Source organism: Engraulis encrasicolus, chromosome 19 (assembly GCF_034702125.1).
Source record: "Engraulis encrasicolus isolate BLACKSEA-1 chromosome 19, IST_EnEncr_1.0, whole genome shotgun sequence".
Taxonomy (NCBI): Eukaryota; Metazoa; Chordata; class Actinopteri; order Clupeiformes; family Engraulidae; genus Engraulis; species Engraulis encrasicolus.
This window is the reverse complement of record NC_085875.1, coordinates 19,099,566-19,120,701: the sequence shown is the minus strand read 5'-3', so window position 1 is coordinate 19,120,701 and position 21,136 is coordinate 19,099,566. Positions and strand designations below refer to the sequence as shown.

Sequence of the window (21,136 nt, the reverse complement as noted above, 5' to 3'; positions counted from 1 at the left end):
ACGTACCCCTGGTTGGGAAACACTGGTATAGAGCACAGTCAGGTTGGGATAGAGGAAGAGACCTGAGCATGACTCATGAGTGAGGGGGGTATGCAAGAGAGAAAAGGTTGGGAAACACTACAATAGACCACCTAGTCAAGATTTTGGGTTTTGCAGAGAGCAAAACGGGAGCAGCGCTGCTCGACCACGGAAGTGAAAGAGGATGTCCCCATTGTTCAACCTCATATTGACCCAATATTGCTGCACACTACACACTGGTCATCCGCAAAAGTGTTGGGGCTGGCTGTTGTCATGCCTGAAGTAGCCTACATGTTAAGCAGCCAGAAAAGCTATGCTTAAATGCTATTCGATACTATAGTCATGAAAAAGGAGACCCAATTTCAAAGTTTTTACAAGAAGTGGTACGGGGAGAGTCTGGTAGTTTCACAATCTGATGGTCAGTTGGTTCACATTAATGATTACCACACAGCAAAATGATCTGGGCAAATTGGCCGACTTAAAACAGATGAATAATTTAACAATGCCTTCAGGTCTTCCTTCATTTATTTTTCCCCCCATGCACAGACAGGGCTCATTGCATTGCCTGGAGGAAAATAGCGGCAATTCTCTCTCTGAATCTGACTCTCTGGCTTAAATGAAAACCCCTAATGGTGAAGAGGCCGCTGAGGCAACCGCCTGGGTGGAATAATAATCATATCAGCACTTCAGCTGTGTTTGGACAATTTTTGCTCTACAGATTTCCATTAGCACTCCAATGGATATTTGATCACAAATTGCCAGACTGAGCTGAGGTGCGTGTCTGGCATGTGCATGGGCAGTGAGTGCTTGGACAGGAGTCAGCTTGGGTGAGCTTTGTAAGAAACGCACACTAGCAACTTTACATGCTGCCGGCACTTTATGGTAATTAAAAAGTGCTGGTGAAACTGTGAATAAATCTTAACTTTTGCACACAGAAGACAGGAGAATTTAGAGAAATAAATGGATAAAATGCATTTTGGATATCAGCAGTGTGAAATCGTGGCCTAGTGACCTAGACAAGCCTGCCTGGCTAGGCTAGTGAAATGGCATACAAATCAGTGAGACCTAGACTTATTACAAGACAAATGTTTTCATAACTACCATTCATATTTCATGTGATGCCATTTTACTTTTGTACAATCTGAGTAAGCTATTCTGTGACCTTTTTACAATGGTACTAGCCTATGTACACTCTACACTGAAGTGAGCAGGTACAGTATGTTCACGGTTTCTTTCCAATATTCTAACTCCTGTCCCACCCTTGTGCGTGTGGCCTTGTCATGACGTTTAATTCAATATCTCGCAAAAACACAACTCAAAAATGATATTTTCTCCTTTGCTGGGATGTTGAATGGGGAAAAGTCCCCAAAAAGGTGTTGTGGCAAGGCTGACAGAGGGAGCACAAGGCCACAAGTACAGGTTGAGGGCGGGAGTTAGGATTGGGAAGAACCCTATGTGAACTGCACAGGTTACTTGCTGTCTTACTTCCTCATACGTACAACTGCTGGTTGAAGTTCCGGCCGCTAAGTTCCCACCTTCTCACCGACAGTCCTGTGGAGCACTGCGCCCTCTGCTGGTCAAAAATAGCCATCTCTCCCTCAAAATGAATTAATAACAGCCTGCCTGGCATAGACATGTGCTGTTTGCTGCCTGTGATGGTAGAAAGAGGAAGAGGCCACACAAACAAGAGAGAGAGAAAAAAAGTTCAAGCAATGATTCACAGATGGTGGCGGAACTCATAGTTAAAAACATAAGAAAACAGAGCAAGGAGTTACGAAATAATCCTGTTATGCATTATGCTAAACACATTAAAGCAAGCACAAGATTGAAGGTAAACGTGTTTTGTGTAATAAAAGCACAACTTTTCTGAATCAGGGCAAAAAATCTCGACTTTATTATGAGTTATATATATGTACATACATGTATTACACGTTCAGTTCACCAGTCTGATTTTTTCAAGATGAGGGCTGAATTAAAGTTTAGTTCAAATTTATAGCACTCTTGATAAACTGTACACTCTTTATTACTCACATACAGTAAGGCTTTGTAGAATCCCGAATGAGTTTCTCCTCCTCTAAATGACTAGCATATGTGTGCGGAGGTTTAAAAACAAAATATTCACTTAAAAGTCATCGCTGCTCCGTGAGAATTATTAAATAGGCACGCACACTCTCCAAATGATACAATCAGATACAACAACAAAAAATCAAACAAAATAAAGTAATTACAGGGCAATCATGATGCAATCTACAGATGCCAAGTCATGATTCACCAACTAAGGGACATGCACCTACATGTGTTCACATCACTCAGAACAAAAATGAAACGAAACGAAACAAAACAGTAACAGGAGAACTTTCGCATCCCAGGTCTTTGGCCGAGACATATCCGTCACACAGGATGACAACCGGTACAAACCCCACAAGGCACAGACACAGACGAGGGACAAAAAGGACCAGGGACAACAAACACTTACAGGCGGGTCTAAGGGATGCTCCAAGAACATGGTTAAGTGATTCACCTGGCTAAGTTAACATACAGGAAGTTGTAAACCTGCTAATAGATCATCAGGTGACATCATTTAGTTCAGAAAATAAGGACTCCGGGCTCTTCTATTAGATGATTTAGCACTAGCTGACGATTAACTCAACCTGGTTTACCTTCAGCTTCTTGGAGGACACCCCAGGTCAGGAGGCAGGCATTCACCTCCAGCTAAACATGACCGGGAGACAACCCCCCTGAACAGAACAGCAGAGATGGAGAGAGGTGGTCTATTGCGTCCTGTACAATTCCAGCATTACTGTTTCATCGGATGGGAAGGGGAACTTGATTGTACAAGAGGCAGTGTGTATGTGTGCATGTGTGTGTGTGTGTGTGTTGTACGACATATTTAGAAAAAAAACAGGCACAGGTGGCACTGGAAATAAGAGTGTAACTGTGCAAATCTATGTATATATTAGTTTATGTGAAGCTACTGTTCTAAAAAGCCTACATGTTTTTTTTCCTTTTTAAAAAATCTTTTCATTTTTGAGGAGAGATAAAGATGAGAGCAAGGCAAGGCACATAAAAGGCAATTTGTTAGGGCTTGTTCCACAACAGGATGGGGCCAGAAATATAAGAATTCAAGATGAGCCCCCCCAACAGAAAACAAAACAAAAAGAAAATATAACAATAATGTAATCTGATGAGGGTGGAGGAAAATAAAGAAAAAGAGTGAAAGAAAAACAACAAGAAATTAAGAGGACAGCTCAGTTCCTGTTCCAATTTATCAGTCCTTGTGCACCCGTGCACTGATCTCAGTACAGCTGAATGGCACGAGCAAGTGTGCTAAAATGTTCTCAGAGGCATGATGTTCAGAAGGCAGAATGTAGTAGGAGAGGAGAGGGGAGGAGAGGAGAGGAGAGCAGAGGAGAGCAGAGGAGAGCAGAGGAGAGGAGAGCAGAGGAGAGCAGAGGAGAGCAGAGGAGAGGAGAGCAGAGGAGAGGAGAGGAGAGCCGAGGAGAGGGGAGGAGAGGGGAGGAGAGGAGAGGAGGATCAAGCAGCAGAAGGCCTTTAGAGACAGGGCTCACAGAAGCCCACCTGAGACTAAGGTCCTCACAGAGGGAGGGGTTGGACGAGAGGGAAGAGGTGGTGAGCTGGGCCCTGAGTCTTACTAGGGACGACCCATGATGTCTGGAGCCCGTTTGGGGCCTGTCCAGGGGGTTGGTGAATGCTGGGTCTTACTAGGGATGACCCATGTCACTGTTGCCCCCTTTGAGACACTCTGCTGCCGGGGGAACAGGATGATCTCTGGGGGGGCATGTGGTCGATGGTAGGATCTCCCCGAGACTGGCTGCTGGGGCTTAGGTGCAAATACCAGGTTTGGGGAACTTAGGTTTTGAGGACTAGGTAGAGTTCCTTTACGGGGCATAATTAAGGGTTACTGCTAAGCCTAATTCTTCTAGTGTACAGGTCATTACGGACAGTGTGACATAGGTTGGGCAGATTTAGGCTGTGTGGAGTAGCCTGGAGAGGGATATGGGTCTGGATAAGCATATAAATTAGTGTATGTCCAATGGGGCCGATGGGCTGGCCCAAGGCAGCGGTCAGGACAGGGCAGGGGAGAGGGGTTAGGGAGGGTGGATTAGAGTTCCCTGGGAGAGTCAAGTCCTGGACTGGGCTGGGCTGGGCTGGAGGAGGGCAGCGGGTTGGTGTAGGCTGGCGGAGGGCTGGGCTGGGCTGGGCTGGGCTGGGCTGGGCTGGGCTGGGCTGGGCTGGGCTGGGCTGGGCTGGGCTGGGCTGGGCTGGGCTGGGCTGAGTTGGGCTGGGCTGGGCTGGGCTGGGCTGGGGGGGATGGACTATAGTTCCCTGGGAGAGGTTGGCCCTCTACAGGAGCTTGTTGGCTCTACTGTTGGCGTCGTCGATACGAGCCTTGTTCATATCAGCCTGCAGGAGGGGAGAGGCATATGTAAGTGCATCAGCCATGTCACAACTAGAAGCATTTCATTAGTCATAGAGTAGAAATTCACTCAATACAACAGCATCCTGTAACAGAAAAGGGTGAGAGCAGGGCAAGAGCCGTGTGAACTTAAGTGTCATAACAGCAAGTGCACCAGCCATCTCACAACTGGAAGAATTAAACCGCTCATATCTGTTACACTAAAGTTACACTAAACAGTTGGTTGTAGCAGTAACACAAGAATAAAGGGAAAGAAAAATAAATAAAGTAGAGAGATAATGGCAGAAATGAAATGTAAAAGGAGTTTTACAAGAAAGTTTAACCATTTCTTCTTAAACAATAATTTATTCACGATACCATTAACCAAGCATTGCACTTTTTGTAAATAGATGTTTTAACATACTGTAATCGTTAACGGATAAACTTCTGAGTGCAGTGAAAAACATGACAAACAAGAAAGACATAACTAAAGCAACCAGACAGAGGAACCCCAACAGAGACAGTCTCCACAGACCTTGTCGGTGATGCGATCGATGGTCTTGTTCTGCTTGTCGATCTCGTTGCCCATGTCCATGGCCATGTTCTTCAGGTTGCCGATGATGCCGCCCACCACATCCAGGTTCTCCTCCATCTCATCCTCCCGCGCATCGTTTGTTACCCTGACAACCAAACAGAACGAGATGTTAGCCCATTTGTTCTTTTCTCTCCAAGGAGCAGTTGGATAGAATGACAAAGTAAAAGTCAGGTAAAACAATCATTTACATGTTCGTTACCCTGGCAACAGAACAGAATAACAAGAGCTGCCCCATTTATTCGATGTCTCTCCATGTAGGGAGGGAACAGTTGGATAAAAAGCAGAGACAATGATGAAATACAAGTCGTGAATTAAGTTCTGAAGAGGAGATTTTGTTTCGTCTCAATTTTCTGACCAGAAGTTTCTGATAACACCACCTACATATCTGACTTATTTTACGGTCTTCAAAGTATTGATGCCATTACATAAACAGTACATTTGCTAATTTATACCTAGACACCATATTCCTTTCAAAGGACTTTTTCCTTTATTTTCACATTATTTTCTATAGGCAACAAAACTTTGGTCTCGTCAAAATCTGCCCCTGTGTTCATTAAAAGGTTAATCTTCCTTTGGTGCAGGCAATGTGTTTTTAGACATAAAACGTGATTTGGGAGGGTTGTAAGCTTTCATATGAGCCCATGGTATGTGGCTGCAGCCATAAAGGCTGGCAGGATTTTTCTTTTTGCACATTTCATGTTTGCACAAATAAAGATGTTTTATTTATGTTTTGTATTTGAAAATATTGCACATTTTGTATGACGATTATGACAATTAAAATTATGTTTTTATTATGGAGAAAGATTGTGCATTGAATGTGAAATGCACTCAAACTCCCACGATGCATTGTGGATGATGATGTCACTTCCTCTTCAAAGTTAATGAATGAAGGCTACTACTAGCGTTGATGTTTTGGCATGGAGAAAGGGTAGCGTTTGTTTTGAGCTCCTGCAACTTTACTTTAAGTGTATCTGAGGCACAAGGTTTCATCAAGTTTACTGTAAGCTGAAAGTTTGAAGTCAACATTTTCCTCTTGGTCTATAATCCAGCAAAGTGGTACGTTGTATTTTATTTTATCTTCTATTTTTATAACATTTGAGTCTGTGTGTGTGTTTATGGATATATGAGTAATGTTGTTATGCGTTTTGTCTGTGTATGTGTCAGTTCTACGGTGTACAATAAAGAAACACATCAGTACAAGAAGCTGGTCTTGGCGTTAATAACCGAGGGGAGAAACATGGTATATACACCAATCTTGAAGTCAAATTTACTACCATTTTACCACCTTTTTTCACTACCTTTAGATAATTTTCACAACCATCACGGCACTTTGTTGCGAGTCTTAACAAGACATTTTTTTTGCAAAAAGATGCCTGAAAGGAAGCAGTTCGGCGGGACGGTAGTTCTACCATGCTCAGGGTACCTCAGTCATGGAGGAGAACGAGGGAGAGCACTGGTTAATTATTCCACCCACCAAACAGGCGGGTCGGGAGTCAAAACGACAACTTTTGTGCAACTTTTAATACTTTTTGAAAACCTGCAGACACCCTGGAGCAACTTCTGAGGCCAAGTGATTAATTCATTAAGTCAGGTTATTAGCTGCTGTTCCAAAAACACGGATAGGCGACAAAACATTTTGCAAGGGCTGTACAGTGCATTGGCACCCCAAGCACTTGTCTAAGTATCAAAGAAAAAGAAGAGGCATCAGGCACTGCCCAACCCACCTCGTGATGTATCCTCCCTGGGAGACGACCACCTGTGGGCCGGCCTGCCCGTTGCGTACGCCGGTCGGTTGGCTGGACACCACGCCCCCCTCTTTGGAAGCGTCCACGTTTTCACCCGTGCCCCAGGTGCGCTTGTATTTCTCGTTACGCTCAATGGACTTCACCCTGTCAAGTGGCAAGATGCATATGGATATTTTTGTGAAGACATCGGCTTGGGCCTCTTGTTTACACTCAAACAAGTTTTAGAAAATTCCAGCAGTTTTACAAATATCTGCTTTAGGGAGCTAAAAGACACCGGCCATGATGGTGTTTTTTTTTGCTTTGTTTGTTGATATGTAAACTGATTAAAAACAAATAATCCGGGTTGTAGCCCCTTACTAGATGGGCCCGTTGACTGGCCTATTCACTCTTTGCTGAAAACACTCAACCACATCAACATTGCTATGACAATCGCAAGGAGTCTTAGACAACCGATTAAGACTTGGTTAAGGGGTTCAAAATCTCCGCATACGAGTAACCAAGGCCTCTGCCAGACAAAAGAGGCAAGGTAAACTCCGAGCTCAGGTGTGAGAGCATAATGCAGAAAAGATGAGGGAGAAAAAAACAACATAATTTACAGCACAGTAGTTTGTATGCTATGAGTGCTCAGCTTGTTGAAAGCTGAGGGCAGGAGAGACATGAAAGATCACAGAAATACCAATTAACAGCAAGATCAAAACATCTAAAGCAAAATATGCCTTGGAACTTTAATGAGCATTCATGCCCGAAGCTTTTCTGTTTTCGACATAAATAAAAATAAAAACATATATAAAATGAAATTTAAATGGGGGTGGTCTCAGAGATCACAGAGATGCCAATTAAAAATTAAGGCTACAACATGTGGCTTTGCACCCTAATGAACATTCATATTAAAATACCATCAATAAAAAAAAATAAATACATAAAATGTGGGTAGTCTCTTACTGGTCACAAGGGGAAACATCAGTAAAATAAACCATAAAGAAAAATAAATGAACACATAAACTAATAGGGGTGGTCATGAAGAACCACAGAAATGCCAATTAACAACTAGATAATTAGATCATATGGCTTTTACCTAATGAGCATCACTGTCAATGAAAACACCATTAATACGATAATAAATAAATAGATAGCTTATTGTCTCTTACTGGTCACAGGGGCAGACACAGAGGCCACAGCACTTGGAGAGGTCAGTGAGGTTCTTCTCAGCCTGCCGCATGTCCTCGTTGATCTTATCCATCCCCTGCTCTACCCGCTGCAGTTGCTCTGGAAAAGGACAAAAAAAAACAAAAACAAAGAGAGTAGACTATTTATTAATAATGTCTTTTTTGTTAGTTTAATGTAACTCCTAATCCCATTATAGTGTTATCATTGTGTCCAGTTTCATCACTATCCATCCCATGCTCTACCAGCTTCAGTTGCTCTGGGAAATGAGATTGCCTGCATTTTTTTCTCGTTAGTTTCAAGTAACTTAACATCACAGTATAATTGCCATTTGTTGGGCAATGTTCTTTTGTGTTGTGCAGTTTGTACTTTCTAAGACCTTACAGGCATTGGGGGCAGCTATTATTGTGTAAGAAACCAGCATCGGCACCATTCACATTTTGCTTCAACTTTAACATCGTTTGCATTAACAAGAAAGAGTTTCGGAGTTCTGAATGCATTACTTTACACGAATAGGGCACACAAGCATTTTGGCAAGAGCTACGCTAATGACATTCATTATGTCTTAGAGTTATATCAAACTTTCCGGTTTCTTTTGTTTCAGGCCACAACTCTAACAGCAGGAGGTGTGACCAGCCTGTCAATAAAATCAGCTGCTTTAAAGCATGTCACACTGCAACATCCATGTGACCCTCTGATGAGGATGGAAGTCTCGCCATAGAAACATGTCAGGTAAAAGATAAAAAAACTTTTACATGTCTGAAACAAAACAAACGGCAAGATTCGTTGCATATAAAGTTGAGATCATCTTATTAATGTGCTGTTTCCGGTCTGTATGTTAGTGGGAGAGGGCAGGAAGCGGCCCATTGGCCCACTCGCAGCCAGCATTGTTCCCAAGAATGCTTACATGGAGCGGAAAGGGATTGGGACTGCAGCAACACACCATTGAGCTTTTACATGAGTTCGGCCTGGCCTGGCGCAAGCCCGTTCAAAAAAATCTTCCTTCCACGTACGAGGGCATGCTAGCGGGTGTATTATGAGGATATGGTAAGACCAGGCCACGATATTCCTACTGTTTTTCAAAGTACAGCCATTTAGTGTAACAAATATATACTGTAGCTTGACATGGAAAGCCTGTCTCTAGCTGCAATGGCATGTATGCCCTGGAAGGAATATCACTCAGTCTGAACACCTTGAGGAGTGGAAATAATCATACAGAGGATCACAAAGATTAAAAATGTTAACACTGAAGAGATTGGGTCAACTCAAGATGCAACATTTAGAAACTGTAGCACAATATTACATGTAGGACATTGTATAATGACCTTTGAGCCTGAACCAAGGGGTCCGGTTCAGCATGTGCAACTTTAGAAGTGGTCAAATGTGGCAATCGTGTTTAATTGTTTGGCCCTCAGTCAGTGAGGGAAATACAGTACAATTATGAACTGTGGAATGTATGTATGGCTGTGTAGCCTGGTTCTCGTGTATTTTCGCTGAACTTCGTGAGTTCGCACAAGGGTTGGTAACAACCATCTGCGTGAGAACCAGGTTAGTGTCACAGCACAGACAGAGGAAACTGCAGGTTTCTACCCAGCTGCTGCTTGGCTCACACATATATACACATATACACCACATATTATTCCAGAGAATCTCTATAACGGCCAAGAATGTAGAGTGGGATATAGGCTCTGTGCTCATATAAACACCTTATCCCAAATATGATCATAACCGGGATATGCCTCATATTTGGGGTACTGAAGAGCATATAAACGCACTGATTGATCAAATACACAGTGTTTGATAATTGAAATGTGGTAACATCATGACACTCAAACCAAACGGAAAGTTCAAAAAGAGTTTATAACTCACTGGTTGATGCCATTCTAAGCATGAGCCTAATTTTGCCATAAAGGACTGGAGTATATTTAATGATCTTCAATACATAAGTAATAAATATTTATTGCCTTCACATACTCATTGCTTGAGTACAAGGGTCGATAGAGCTCGAAAGTCCCGCCCCTTAGTTCCGCGTTTCACGGGACCTAAGCTGACCATCTAACAACGTGGTAGCGAGTAAATATCTTCTGATCTCAGTCATGATATGCGCTGGGCTACAAATATGCTGTTTAAGATGATAGATAAAGATTATTCATGCAGAAGTATCAATGTTTTGTTCCGAGGCCGTCGGCATGAAAAATGTGAAGAAACACAGCTTTCTAAAAAATGTGGGGGTTCCTACGAAAAATTAAGCAAAAATATCAGAAACAACATATATGGAGCTCGTGGCACAACTCGAAGGGGATCGAAATGCCATTTTAATACCGCCATTGGATTACATGCTACGATATTCGGCTAAAAACGCCGTTGAGGTCCCATGAAATCGGGGGAAGTGACGTCACTTTCTAGCTCTATGACGTTTAACTAGTAGCACATATCAGGGTGGTGGTTTGTTTTCAGTGGATTATCTAAGAAGCATATTCATTGCAGTACATTAATTATCAAGTACTAACTAATTCATGGTCATTAGCTGTGATTGTACCACCTGACGTCATAGCCAAAAAAAAACCATGACTGACCCACAAACCTATGCTCATACGTCTTCACTTCGCATACTGTTAGCTCCACAACAAAATGGCAGCCGAAATCAATACTGTATGCAAATCCTGACACTGTATGTCGAGCGTATGCAAAACTGGCCACTGAGAGGGAGCAGCGACTGTTTCATGTGTTCACTACTCACCCCCTTGCTCCTCCAGCATGACCATGGTCTTGGCACCCGTGTCTCGGCTCTGGAAACACACAGACACACACACACACACACACACACACACACACACACACACACACACACACACACACACACACACACACACACACACACACACACACACACACACACACACACACACACACACACACACACACACACACACACACACACACACACACACACACAGAGAGGAGGAGGTTCAACGGGCGGACAGTGACACGTAAACATCTGTTTAGACTCAAAGAGATTTAACGCAGACACAACTTCACCCTCAGTCCTCCAAGCCACAACACAACACGCACCGTTATCTAATGCTATTAAATTACTTCAAATAGCTTGGCTACAGTGCTTCCCTGTGAAATTTGATCAAATAAATTCTAGGCAAACTCCCTTTTGAAGAGCCAATAACTCATCTGCACACACGGCTGAAAATTAAGATTTACCACAGATAATATCGGTAGCTACCCTGAGAAATGAATAATGAGCTGTCTTACATAATCAGTGTAGTATTGGGGACTTTTCTTTTTTAAATCTTGGAATAAAAAATCTATGCACAATGCATCTTCCCAATCCCACTATCCATAACAGGCGCGTACACTTGCAGTTAATTGCGCACAATTCTGACCAGCCAACTTATAGAAGGGAGGCCCTTTGTTTGGAAAACACCACACGGGCAGGTCGCAAAGTCCATGTTTATAGAACAGCCTGCTCAGTCCTTTACTTTTTATACTGGTAGCCTGGGACTGATTATGTGACAATAAAATAGCCATCCATGAGGTGTCCATTTGTTTGATAGGACAAATGGGTCAGGATGATGACAGAATCCATGTCCCCTGATGATCGTCACACGCGTCAGCTCTGATTCTTGACAAGCCAAAGTTGTGACTACAACTGACTACAGCGCAGAGGAAACAATCACGTCACCTTGACAACACAATCACACATGTGTGTGTGAGTGTGTGTGCGTGTGCGTGAATTCATTTTTCTGCTTACACACGTGTGTTTGTGTGTAGTGCGTGTGTGTCTGTGCTTTAATTTATTTTTCTGTATGCACCTATTTGTGTGGATGTGTGTGTGTGTGTGTGTGTGTGTGTGTGTGTGTGTGTGTGTGTGTGTGTGTGTGTGTGTGTGTGTGTGTGTGTGTGTGTGTGTGTGTGTGTGTGTGTGTGTGTGTGTGTGTGTGCGCGTGCGCCTCACCTCCTCCGCCATCTGCAACATTCGTCGGGTGCTCTCCAGCGACTAGGGGACAAAAGAGGGATGATTAGGGAATAGACTGATTTGGGAACCGGTGGTGGTGGGATGGTGGTGTGCATAAACCAACAATTGCAAACGCAAGGTAACCGTACATGCACTGACGCCGAAAGGGAAACACACTACATGCACTTTTGTTTTAACAAGGACCTAAGGAACAGGAACAGGCACACATGCACTGGAGGTACTGAGAAACACAGGAAATGATTGAAGGAGCAATCACATTGAACAGACAAGGCCTCACAGCATCATTTTCCCTTGACTGTTATGTCTCAGAAGTTGGTACAACTTACACAGCTAGGATGATGAAAGTGAGGAAGGAGCAGCATTATGTCAAGGTCAATGTGGTATACTATATTTACATCAGTTCAGTGTGTTGATATTTGGAGTAATAAATTAATTAATGGAGTGGAAAACTGGTCACATACAAAGTAGATATACATGTAATCAATGCAATGGTTTTTATGGTCTGTGAACATTGTGTTCACAGACCCCCAACCCAAATCACCCTAACTCACCTCACATTGATATTTGCGCCACAGAACTTTAAGAGCTTAAATGTTTTCTGCACTGTGTCATGCTTTAACATGCTTTCACAGGATGCTAGCAGATGTAGGCCAATTAAAAACGAAGCAGATGGGTTGCGATGGAGTGGGTGTGTCCATGTGTGCATATGGTGACTCAATGATTGTGGCAAAACAACTCATAGTAGGTGTGTGTGTGTGTGTGTGTGTGTGTGTGTGTGTGTGTGTGTGTGTGTGTGTGTGTGTGTGTGTGTGTGTGTGTGTGTGTGTGTGTGTGTGTGTGTGTGTGTGTGTGTGTTTATTTGTCTGTATGAAAGCATGTGTGAGCAGCCGTGCGTGTGTGCGTATGTGTGTTTGTGCACCAGTGTTTACCCGGAGTGCGGTGAGGCAGTTTTGTGCAGAAAATCACACATATGTTTCCCATCATGCTCTTCCATAGTGCATTAAGCATTAAAGAGAAGGCAGGAAGAAGAAGAAGAAGAAGAAGAAGAAGAAGAAGAAGAAGAATAAGAATAAGAATAATAAGAATAAGAATAAGAAGAAGAAGAAGAAGAAGAAGAAGAAGAAGAAGAAGAAGAAGAAGAAGAAGAAGAAGAAGAAGAAGAAGAAGAAGAAGAAGAAGAAGAAGAAGAAGAAGAAGAAGAAGACGACAAAGAAGAAGAAGACGACAAAGAAGAAGAAGAAGAAGAAGAAGAAGAAGAAGAAGAAGAAGAAGAAGAAGAAGAAGAAGACAAAGAAGAAGAAGAAGACGACAAAGAAGAAGAAGAAGACAAAGAAGAAGAAGACAAAGAAGAAGAAGACAAAGAAAGCAGTGATTAATGTTAAAAAGTAGGATACCAAAAGAGAGGAACACTGAAGGAAAGACCAGAAGAAAATGTTTTAATTCACTCAGAGAGAGAGAGAGAGAGAGAGAGAGAGAGAGAGAGAGAGAGAGAGACAGAGAGAGAGAGAGAGAGAGAGACAGAGAGAGACAGAGAGAGAGAGACAGAGAGAGACAGAGAGAGAGAGAGAGAGAGAGAGAGAGAGAGAGAGAGAGAGAGAGAGAGAGAGCAGTGAGCAGTGAGCAGACAGAAGCAGTGAGTACAGAGTAAGAATACCTGTATCGACCAATTACCTGGTCATTAAAATCCATGCTCAGTTTTGATGGCATGGCATTAATTTTTAAATTCTATTTCAAATACCTTTTTTTTTTAAAACGAGAGCCGTTATATTATTCACATACATCATTGAGGAGGTAATGGGCTAATAGTCTCCTTGTGGACCCTACTGCAAAGGTGTCAAACTTTATGGGAATCATTAGATGTAAATTATACATCAATTCTGTTCATTTGAAGACCTCATTTTAACATCTCCAATGAAAATCTGAGGTCATTTGTGAAACCAAATGTTGTCAGTGGGAAAGGATTTACTATAACCATGGGCTTATAATGCACTAATAACAATGGCATTTAATTTATTTTATCAACCCTTCTTCTGATGGAGTCAAAGAGATTAGCAAGTGAATATAAATCAAACAGGTTTCATGTCAGTTTTTAAAGCGTTCGGGATGTGAGCTGAAGACAGTGAGTGACCCTTCGGCTAACCAACCTAGTACTGAATAAATAAAATAAAATAAATCCTCCTGCTCTGACCCTGTGGAAGACCAGGTGATGGTGGACTTACCTCATCGGTGAGCTGGTTGGCCCGTATGGTCATATCCTCCACAGTCATGTCGGCCATGTTGGTGGTGGGGGCTCCTCCGTTTGCACTAGCCTCTAAACTCGGGGGCCTGGGGTGGAGGGGCACAATCAAGAGGATGTCAGAGTTGAAAGGTCACGTAAACACAGGAAAACTTTCCCCACATGATTTACTGATCAAGCTGGTGTAAGCCATAACCTCAATTTTTCAGGACGGAGTTGAACTGCAAAGCAACCTTGATTAACTGACAAGTTTATTTTCCTTGCCATACACACAGAGAACGTTAAACACAGTCTGGTTGTCTGTAGACATTAAGACCTAACATCGGTGTCTTATGTTAACCACTTCTCTTTATGTTGTGTTTGACTGAAGTTATACCACATAAGAAGGTAAGTTCCAAGCGGAACGGAGAATGTGGAGAAAATCTACACCCTGACTGCATCACGATTCATAATGTGACTCAGGTTTTGAACCTACAAAAACCTTGACTCCCATCACAGTAACGCTGCTTAGTGGCCATGGCAGGAGGTTGTAAATCACGGAAGGATGGACCAAACTCACAGGCTATGCCAACCCTTCAGGGGGGGAAATGAAACTAACATGCTTTAAACTCTTACCATCTGCGGCTCTGAGGGGAAATCTAGAGCCATTTAAAAAATGTTTTCCTCCCAAAACGTCTCTGCAATCCACCTGTGTGAATCATCAGGGTGTTTAGAACGTCCCATCTGTCTTGCAGTGAAAACCACTGATTTTATCATTCTGAGGTTACTTAGGTATCTTCAGGTTTATCGTTGGATTGCCGTCATTGCAGGGGTGGGTGACTAATTCTAAATCAAAGAAAGCTCCCGCACACTGTTCACGTTTGCATGGTTTAATGCAACGTTTCGGTCTACTGACCTTCTTCAAGCAATTCAAACAAACAAATGGAAAAAAGGGGTGGGTGACTCACATTGTTTTGTGATACATTCCCATCTTAACTTGCATTCATAACATATAGCCTAGCACCCTCGATAATGTTGCAAAGACACACATAGAAAAGTAAGTAAAATGCATGATTGACTGTGGCTGCTGTTATTTGCTGGAGCAACTGTCAAAACACAACCGGAGAAGGCTGAATTTACTGTCTAGACAAGGCCCTTGGAGAGGCTCATCAAAAGCCTAACCTCAGCTGCTATGCCTAGTACACCTCAAAACCATCCAGTTCAATACATTAAATAAAAACATACACAGAGAAAGGCACGGGACACCTCCCCATCCTACAGGCTGTCATTTGACTGATTCTTAAATAAAAAGATCCACTGTCAGTGAGCTCTGAATGACTGTATTTCTTCACAATTCACATTGTGTACTCAAAAAAAGGGAGTCGATTGTTCACCCTGCCACGGTTCAAATTTTGACAAACTTGCATGCATCTTGCATCTTTATCCGCGTTTCTCTCTCCACCCCACTTCCGTTCCTCAAGGTTGCTTAATGCAGTTCTTGCTCCTCAATGAACGCAACATGTTCTGGCCCTCTGCAGAAGCATCCGAGCCAAAACAAGAGATACGGTAAGTCAGTGTTTCCCAACCTTTTTTGTCTCGTGTACCCCCTAAACCTCTTAGTTGTGCCATGAGTACCCCCTAATTCATGTTTTATATCGCTTTCTCAGTCCTGATGTGACTGCTCCATACATTTGTTATAATAATAACATCTTTCCAAGTACCCCCTGCAGTGTTCTCTCGTACCCCTAGTGGTACACGTACCCCTGGTTGGGAAACACTGCGATAAGTCTTATACAGCACCACCACAGCCAGAGATGATAACCAGCCGCAACCCTGCCCCTGCTGCATGGTGTGAGGCTAGTGATGAGGAAAGAGGCTTGTGAGGAGTTTGAAGCATGAGGAAGTGAAGTGAAGTGGCGTCAGAGAGAGTAGAGAGAGAGAGAGGTTTCATTGGCCCATTGTTTCCTGGTTCTTTTATTGGGGGGGAAATCCCCCTTTAGGCAGACCTAGGCAGACCTGAGGACTGTTCTATTCAATGCTAGGAGCATTATGACACGCCCCTTTAGGCAGACCGGAACCTGGTCACATTAGGTGCCCATAGAAACCTATTATGTTGGCATATCTCTATACTTAAAGAATCTCTGGTGGCGTGGTGTGGTGGTGGTGGTGATGATGTCAAGATGTGGGCAGCCTACCAGGACACCAGGACTGTGGAGCTCACACAGCAGGAATGTGACCCAGGCAGCCAGAGGAAACACACACACACACACACACACACACACAGGGGGTCAAAGCACACTTCCTTCCGTCTACTGGGATTCAAAAGACACGTACATACACAAACCCATCTACTGCACGCACGCGTGCACACACATACGCACACACACAGGAGACAGTGGCACACTGCTGTACATACCACACACACACACACACACACACGCACGCACGCACAAACTCACGCACACACACGCGCACACACAGATAAGATAAGAAAACGACTGTCATCATGTGTCTGCAACACACTGACGAAGTGAGTGAGCAGCAGCAAGTGAGAAGAGGAGGCAGGCTGGGAAGAGGGCTGGGCTGCAAGTGTGTGAGTGTGAAAGTAGGCCTTAACACCAGCGGTGAAAGAAGAGACGTGAGGTTTGGCACTTGAGCTATTCCTCTGTACACAGTCTAGACTAGAGAGCAATACATTCTTCTTCTACTTCAAAAAAAAGTCATGCCCATGTCTTAACACTGAACCGCCTACAGTGGTTGGTGGTGTTCATAAATAGACATGCACCGTGCACAACATGATGTAATGTAGATGGCATGATACATATGATTAGATCACATTTTGTAAAATATTAATAATTATAATGATAATCATAATAATAATAATGATTAGTGATAATAATTATTATAATTATGATTATAAATAGTATTATTATCATGATAATTTTATTTTCGTGGATAATAGGCTACGACTTACTTGAAAAGGAGGGCCATACGCATGACGCTGCATTTCAGGGCTTTTGGAAGAGCCATTCTCTGCCCTTTTACCATTTCGGCTATTCTTCTATCTGTATCGCTGCCCCACACACTATTTCCTTTGTTCGACAGCTTTACTTCACTTTTCCTGTTTGTGCAATGGCCTTGACCTGCAATGCGCGTGAACTCCCTTCCCCCGACAGATGGTTCATCCAGCGAAGGAAGATGAAACTTACAGTGAACGAATTCTAACGGTTAGGTCCAAAAACAGTCCGTCTTTTAAGGCCAACACGAAATGAGAATGTTCTGGTCTCTTTCAAATAGCCTATCAGCCTGCGTCTTATGACCCAAAATTGAGAGGGGTGGGGGGTTTCGGGGAATTAAGGGACTTGATAAACCCCCCACCACACCTCAACCTTTACATAGGCCAAACCTGAGAACTTTCAGTTTGCATTTTGGTATAGGTCTACGTGACACTACGTGCATTTGGGGTTCGGGGTTGACATCAGTCATGTGGGGTAACTTCATGGAAACCCCCATTACTGGAATCTAAACAGGTCATTTAACCATTACTGCATAACTGACAGGCAGCCAATATAACTGACGACTACCGACTCAGCCGTTGTGCTTCCAAACTTGTGTTATTCCTACTCAAGATTTTCCACCCAAACCTGTTTTTCTAGATCAGGAGGGTAAAAAAAACAAAGACCTGACGTCACCTGAGGCCTACCTGTTGTCACTCCATCCAAACCTCCTTCCAGTAGCCTACCAGTGACTGCCTTCCTATTCCACCAATCGCTTAACTCTTTGTAAAGATGCATTCAAGTTGGATACTTTTTAAAACTCTCTGTTAATGCTTATCATTCAACATACTCTTATCTAGTGACATTCTGGTGGCCACCGCGGAGTGGCACTTAATGTAATGCTGTCGAGGTCTCGCTCCAACAACGCTCTAATAATGCAACTTAATTCCTCTATTTCTGCTACTTAGCTTCCGCAAGATATGTTTACAGGCTTCGGTCAGCGTCAGAACGACACATCAACAGTAAAAAGGAAGACATAATCGTAAAAATGTAATTGTGTTGATAAGAGTCGGTTCCTTCAAATGACACTAGTTATAGATATTCAGACGAATGACTATGTGAAACACCAGTACTCTAGTTATACAGCCATAAAAGCAGCATGCTGACTTCGGACCGAACAGCACATGACAAGTCACGGCACTCGTTACAAATTCATTGAACTGTTGAGAGCTACCGGGGTGGTTGTTAAATTACACACTTTTTAAACTACACACATTCTAGACAAATATTTTTGTGATAATTTGTAGGTGGTAGGATGGCACTAAATATTTATTTCGGTTTCACTATGAAAATAGAACTCGTGTTAGAATTAAACGTTCTGTCACATTGTCCTAGCCCAGGTCTCGTGAAGTGAGAATAAGAAGCCACCACCCGTATTAGTCTCACCCTCCCCCACATATTGATTCATAATACATTAACCTACCAATATTTAATTTAGATAAAATGGTTAAATTAGTCAGAAAACTTAACGTTAATTCCCATCAGAAGGTTGAGTCACGTAAGGTAGACAACGAAGCAGTTACCTTGTTATGTTCCCAGCACCAAAGAGTGGTTAAGTAGTTAAAACTCCATGTATACAAAAAAGTTTCCTGACTTACTGTTTAACGTTACTCATCCTCTCAGAGAGTAGTCCTGATATTTTACTTGCCTGTTGCTCGCCAGCTAGCGTCGGCTAAATTGTTTGTTTTGTGCTGACAACTTGCCACTCAGTGCATGCTAGCTCCTTAGCTAGATAGCTCGCTCGCAAAGTTTTCCTCTGTGGATAAATCGGCCAATCCTTTTCGCTTTCTGGCACTCTTGATCAAGAGGTGGGAAGTTATGTGTCCAGATACTACTTACAGCAAAGACTCCAAGTTAAAATCCTTCCGAGTTTCCCCGAACTGTTCTGTGCGTGGTCTAGTGTAGTTCCTAAAATTCCTTCAGACAACCAGCAGTTTAACTTCCTCTTCTTCGTTGAGGCGTAGCAGCTATGTGTAAAAATGGAAACCTTGCTGTGGTGTTTTAGCGTCATCTGGTGTTCTGGAAAAGAACAACCATGAACCTTTCCATAATTGCATTGATAGCCTACACACACACATAGCCTACAACAGTCCACACAAATTGACAAAAACACGGCATAAAAAAGAAACTAATGGATAAACAAGCTCGGCTGAATGTCTTTGAGGCTGAATAACTATAAGATATTTGATGGCAGGCACAGCACTGTGTAAGGCAGGCTTATGATTTTATTATGTATTTATTTGTATTTATTTGTTTTCACACACACACACATACACGCACGCACGCACGCACGCACGCACGCACGCACGCACACACACACACACACACACACACACACACACACACACACACACACACACACACAGGTCAGCCAACCTTATCGCAGGCCAGAGAAGAGGGGACCCCAGAATTAAGTCCAGGACTTAAACTGTATGGCGAAGGGTCACAAAAAGCCTACAGTAGGCTACATGCACATGCGCACGCACGCACACACGCTCACGCACACAGTAAAGACACTTATTTTTTCTCTAAGTTGAAAGGTTTATTACATAATTCCCAGGACTTGTGTCACCAGTTCTATGACCCTGTGTTTTTTTTGTGGCCTATAGCCCATCAACTTCATAATTAGGCTAAATTAAACATGGCTTCAGAGTAGAAAATGCTAATTAAAGGAAATAAAGTGATGGTGCAAATGAAATTAAATAGCGTATGGTTAATTGTGGAAAACAGGCATACAAAAATGCTACAAGACTAAGTGTAGGTAGAAATGAGATGACTGCATATAGACATGTCTTTCTGCATGAACCCCAGGGGTAAACATTCTGACCATGTCTTACTTCACATAAGGAGGTGAGCTTGGTTTCTGCAAATTCATTTTTTATAAGGATACTTTCTCAGTTTTATGGTGAACAGCTGTTCCCCTGTGCTGTCTGGCAGGTAGTTAAGTCAACCTGACAGATGTGCTTGTGTTTCCCAATATTCAATAAAACACTGCCCAGTTCAATAATCCTGGTGACCTTAGACAAACAGCAAAACACCAATAACTTGTGTGATGACTACGGCATGTACAGCACACAATGTTTAAAATTGGTGACATTTGATCCATGTCTCTATATGTAGCCTATAAAATTGTCTGGGCTTGAGAAAAAATGCATAGATTTCTGGGTTGGGCTCACCTTTGAACTTTTCATTTTCAGTACATACAATACTCGTAAGGATATTGATTTTCCGGTCCTCTAATTTGTAGCAGTAATAAAATATTATCACAGAAGGAAGACATTTCCTTCAAGGGTTTCAAAGTACTCTTCTCTCTGCTTACCAAATCTTTCGTACCTTTCTGCAACATCCTACATTAATTAGCCTTTATTGTAAATCACATTAGGTTTCCCCACTACATTCATCTTAAAATCACATTCTGTTTCCCCTCTACATTCATCTTAAAATCACATTCTGTTTGTGTCCATACAGGCCACTGCTGCACAGCTGCTGAGGAAAACAGCAGCAGGAGCTTACAGACAGACCCGTGGGGACCATCTCAGCTTGTCCTAATTCCTGACTGTCTGGTTCCTCCCTCCATCTCTCTCTCTCTTTTTGGCTGCCTTCTCTGTTTTGCTGTTCTTCCAGGCGTTCAGCTGCCTCTGCTCCTGGTGTTTTTGGGCCTGGTGTGGATGGAAGTGGTATGTAATGGGGACGTGAGAGTGTTGGACAGACACCCCATGCATAGATCTGTTGCCAGGACATGTGCAGGACCCATAGACATGTACTGTATAAATATACGGTATATATTATTTGTGAAAGTCAAACTAGCTCCTCCCATCCTTTCCTCATTGCTTGTGGCCTCGGGACGCATGGCTTGACATTCTTGATGATCGAAGTTCTATTCAATATCTTGCAAAAGCACAATTTGAAGGTCATCATCTTTTCTGGAATCGGAATGT

At 42.8% G+C, this 21,136-nt stretch overlaps 1 protein-coding gene across 3 annotated transcripts; it reads right to left on the bottom strand.

The window, feature by feature from the left end:
* Positions 1-1,889: 1,889 nt before the first annotated feature.
* Positions 1,890-19,165, bottom strand: LOC134435024 (synaptosomal-associated protein 23-like). Of its 3 annotated transcripts, none has more exons than XM_063183756.1 (8): positions 18,797-19,165; positions 14,147-14,252; positions 11,907-11,948; positions 10,680-10,728; positions 7,924-8,041; positions 6,755-6,919; positions 4,971-5,115; positions 1,890-4,443 (listed from the first exon to the last, which is right to left on the bottom strand). In XM_063183756.1, the coding sequence occupies exons 1-8, from the start codon at positions 18,811-18,813 to the stop codon at positions 4,384-4,386; spliced, it is 702 nt and encodes a 233-aa protein (XP_063039826.1). In that variant the 5' UTR covers positions 18,814-19,165; the 3' UTR covers positions 1,890-4,383. The 3 variants fall into 3 exon arrangements, with proteins under 3 accessions (XP_063039826.1, XP_063039828.1, XP_063039827.1); XM_063183758.1 differs by having other exon boundaries at positions 18,847-19,164; XM_063183757.1 differs by having other exon boundaries at positions 19,038-19,163.
* Between the last annotated feature and the right edge of the window lie 1,971 nt (positions 19,166-21,136).

Bases quoted from the DNA above. Each gene is read 5' to 3' on its own strand.
- LOC134435024 (XM_063183756.1), bottom strand. The intron at 11,949-14,146 runs GTAAGTCCACCA...TTTGTCCCCTAG, and splicing joins CCAACCAGCTCACCGATGAG to TCGCTGGAGAGCACCCGACG. The intron at 6,920-7,923 runs GTAAGAGACAAT...GCCACTTGACAG, and splicing joins TGTGTCTGCCCCTGTGACCA to GGTGAAGTCCATTGAGCGTA.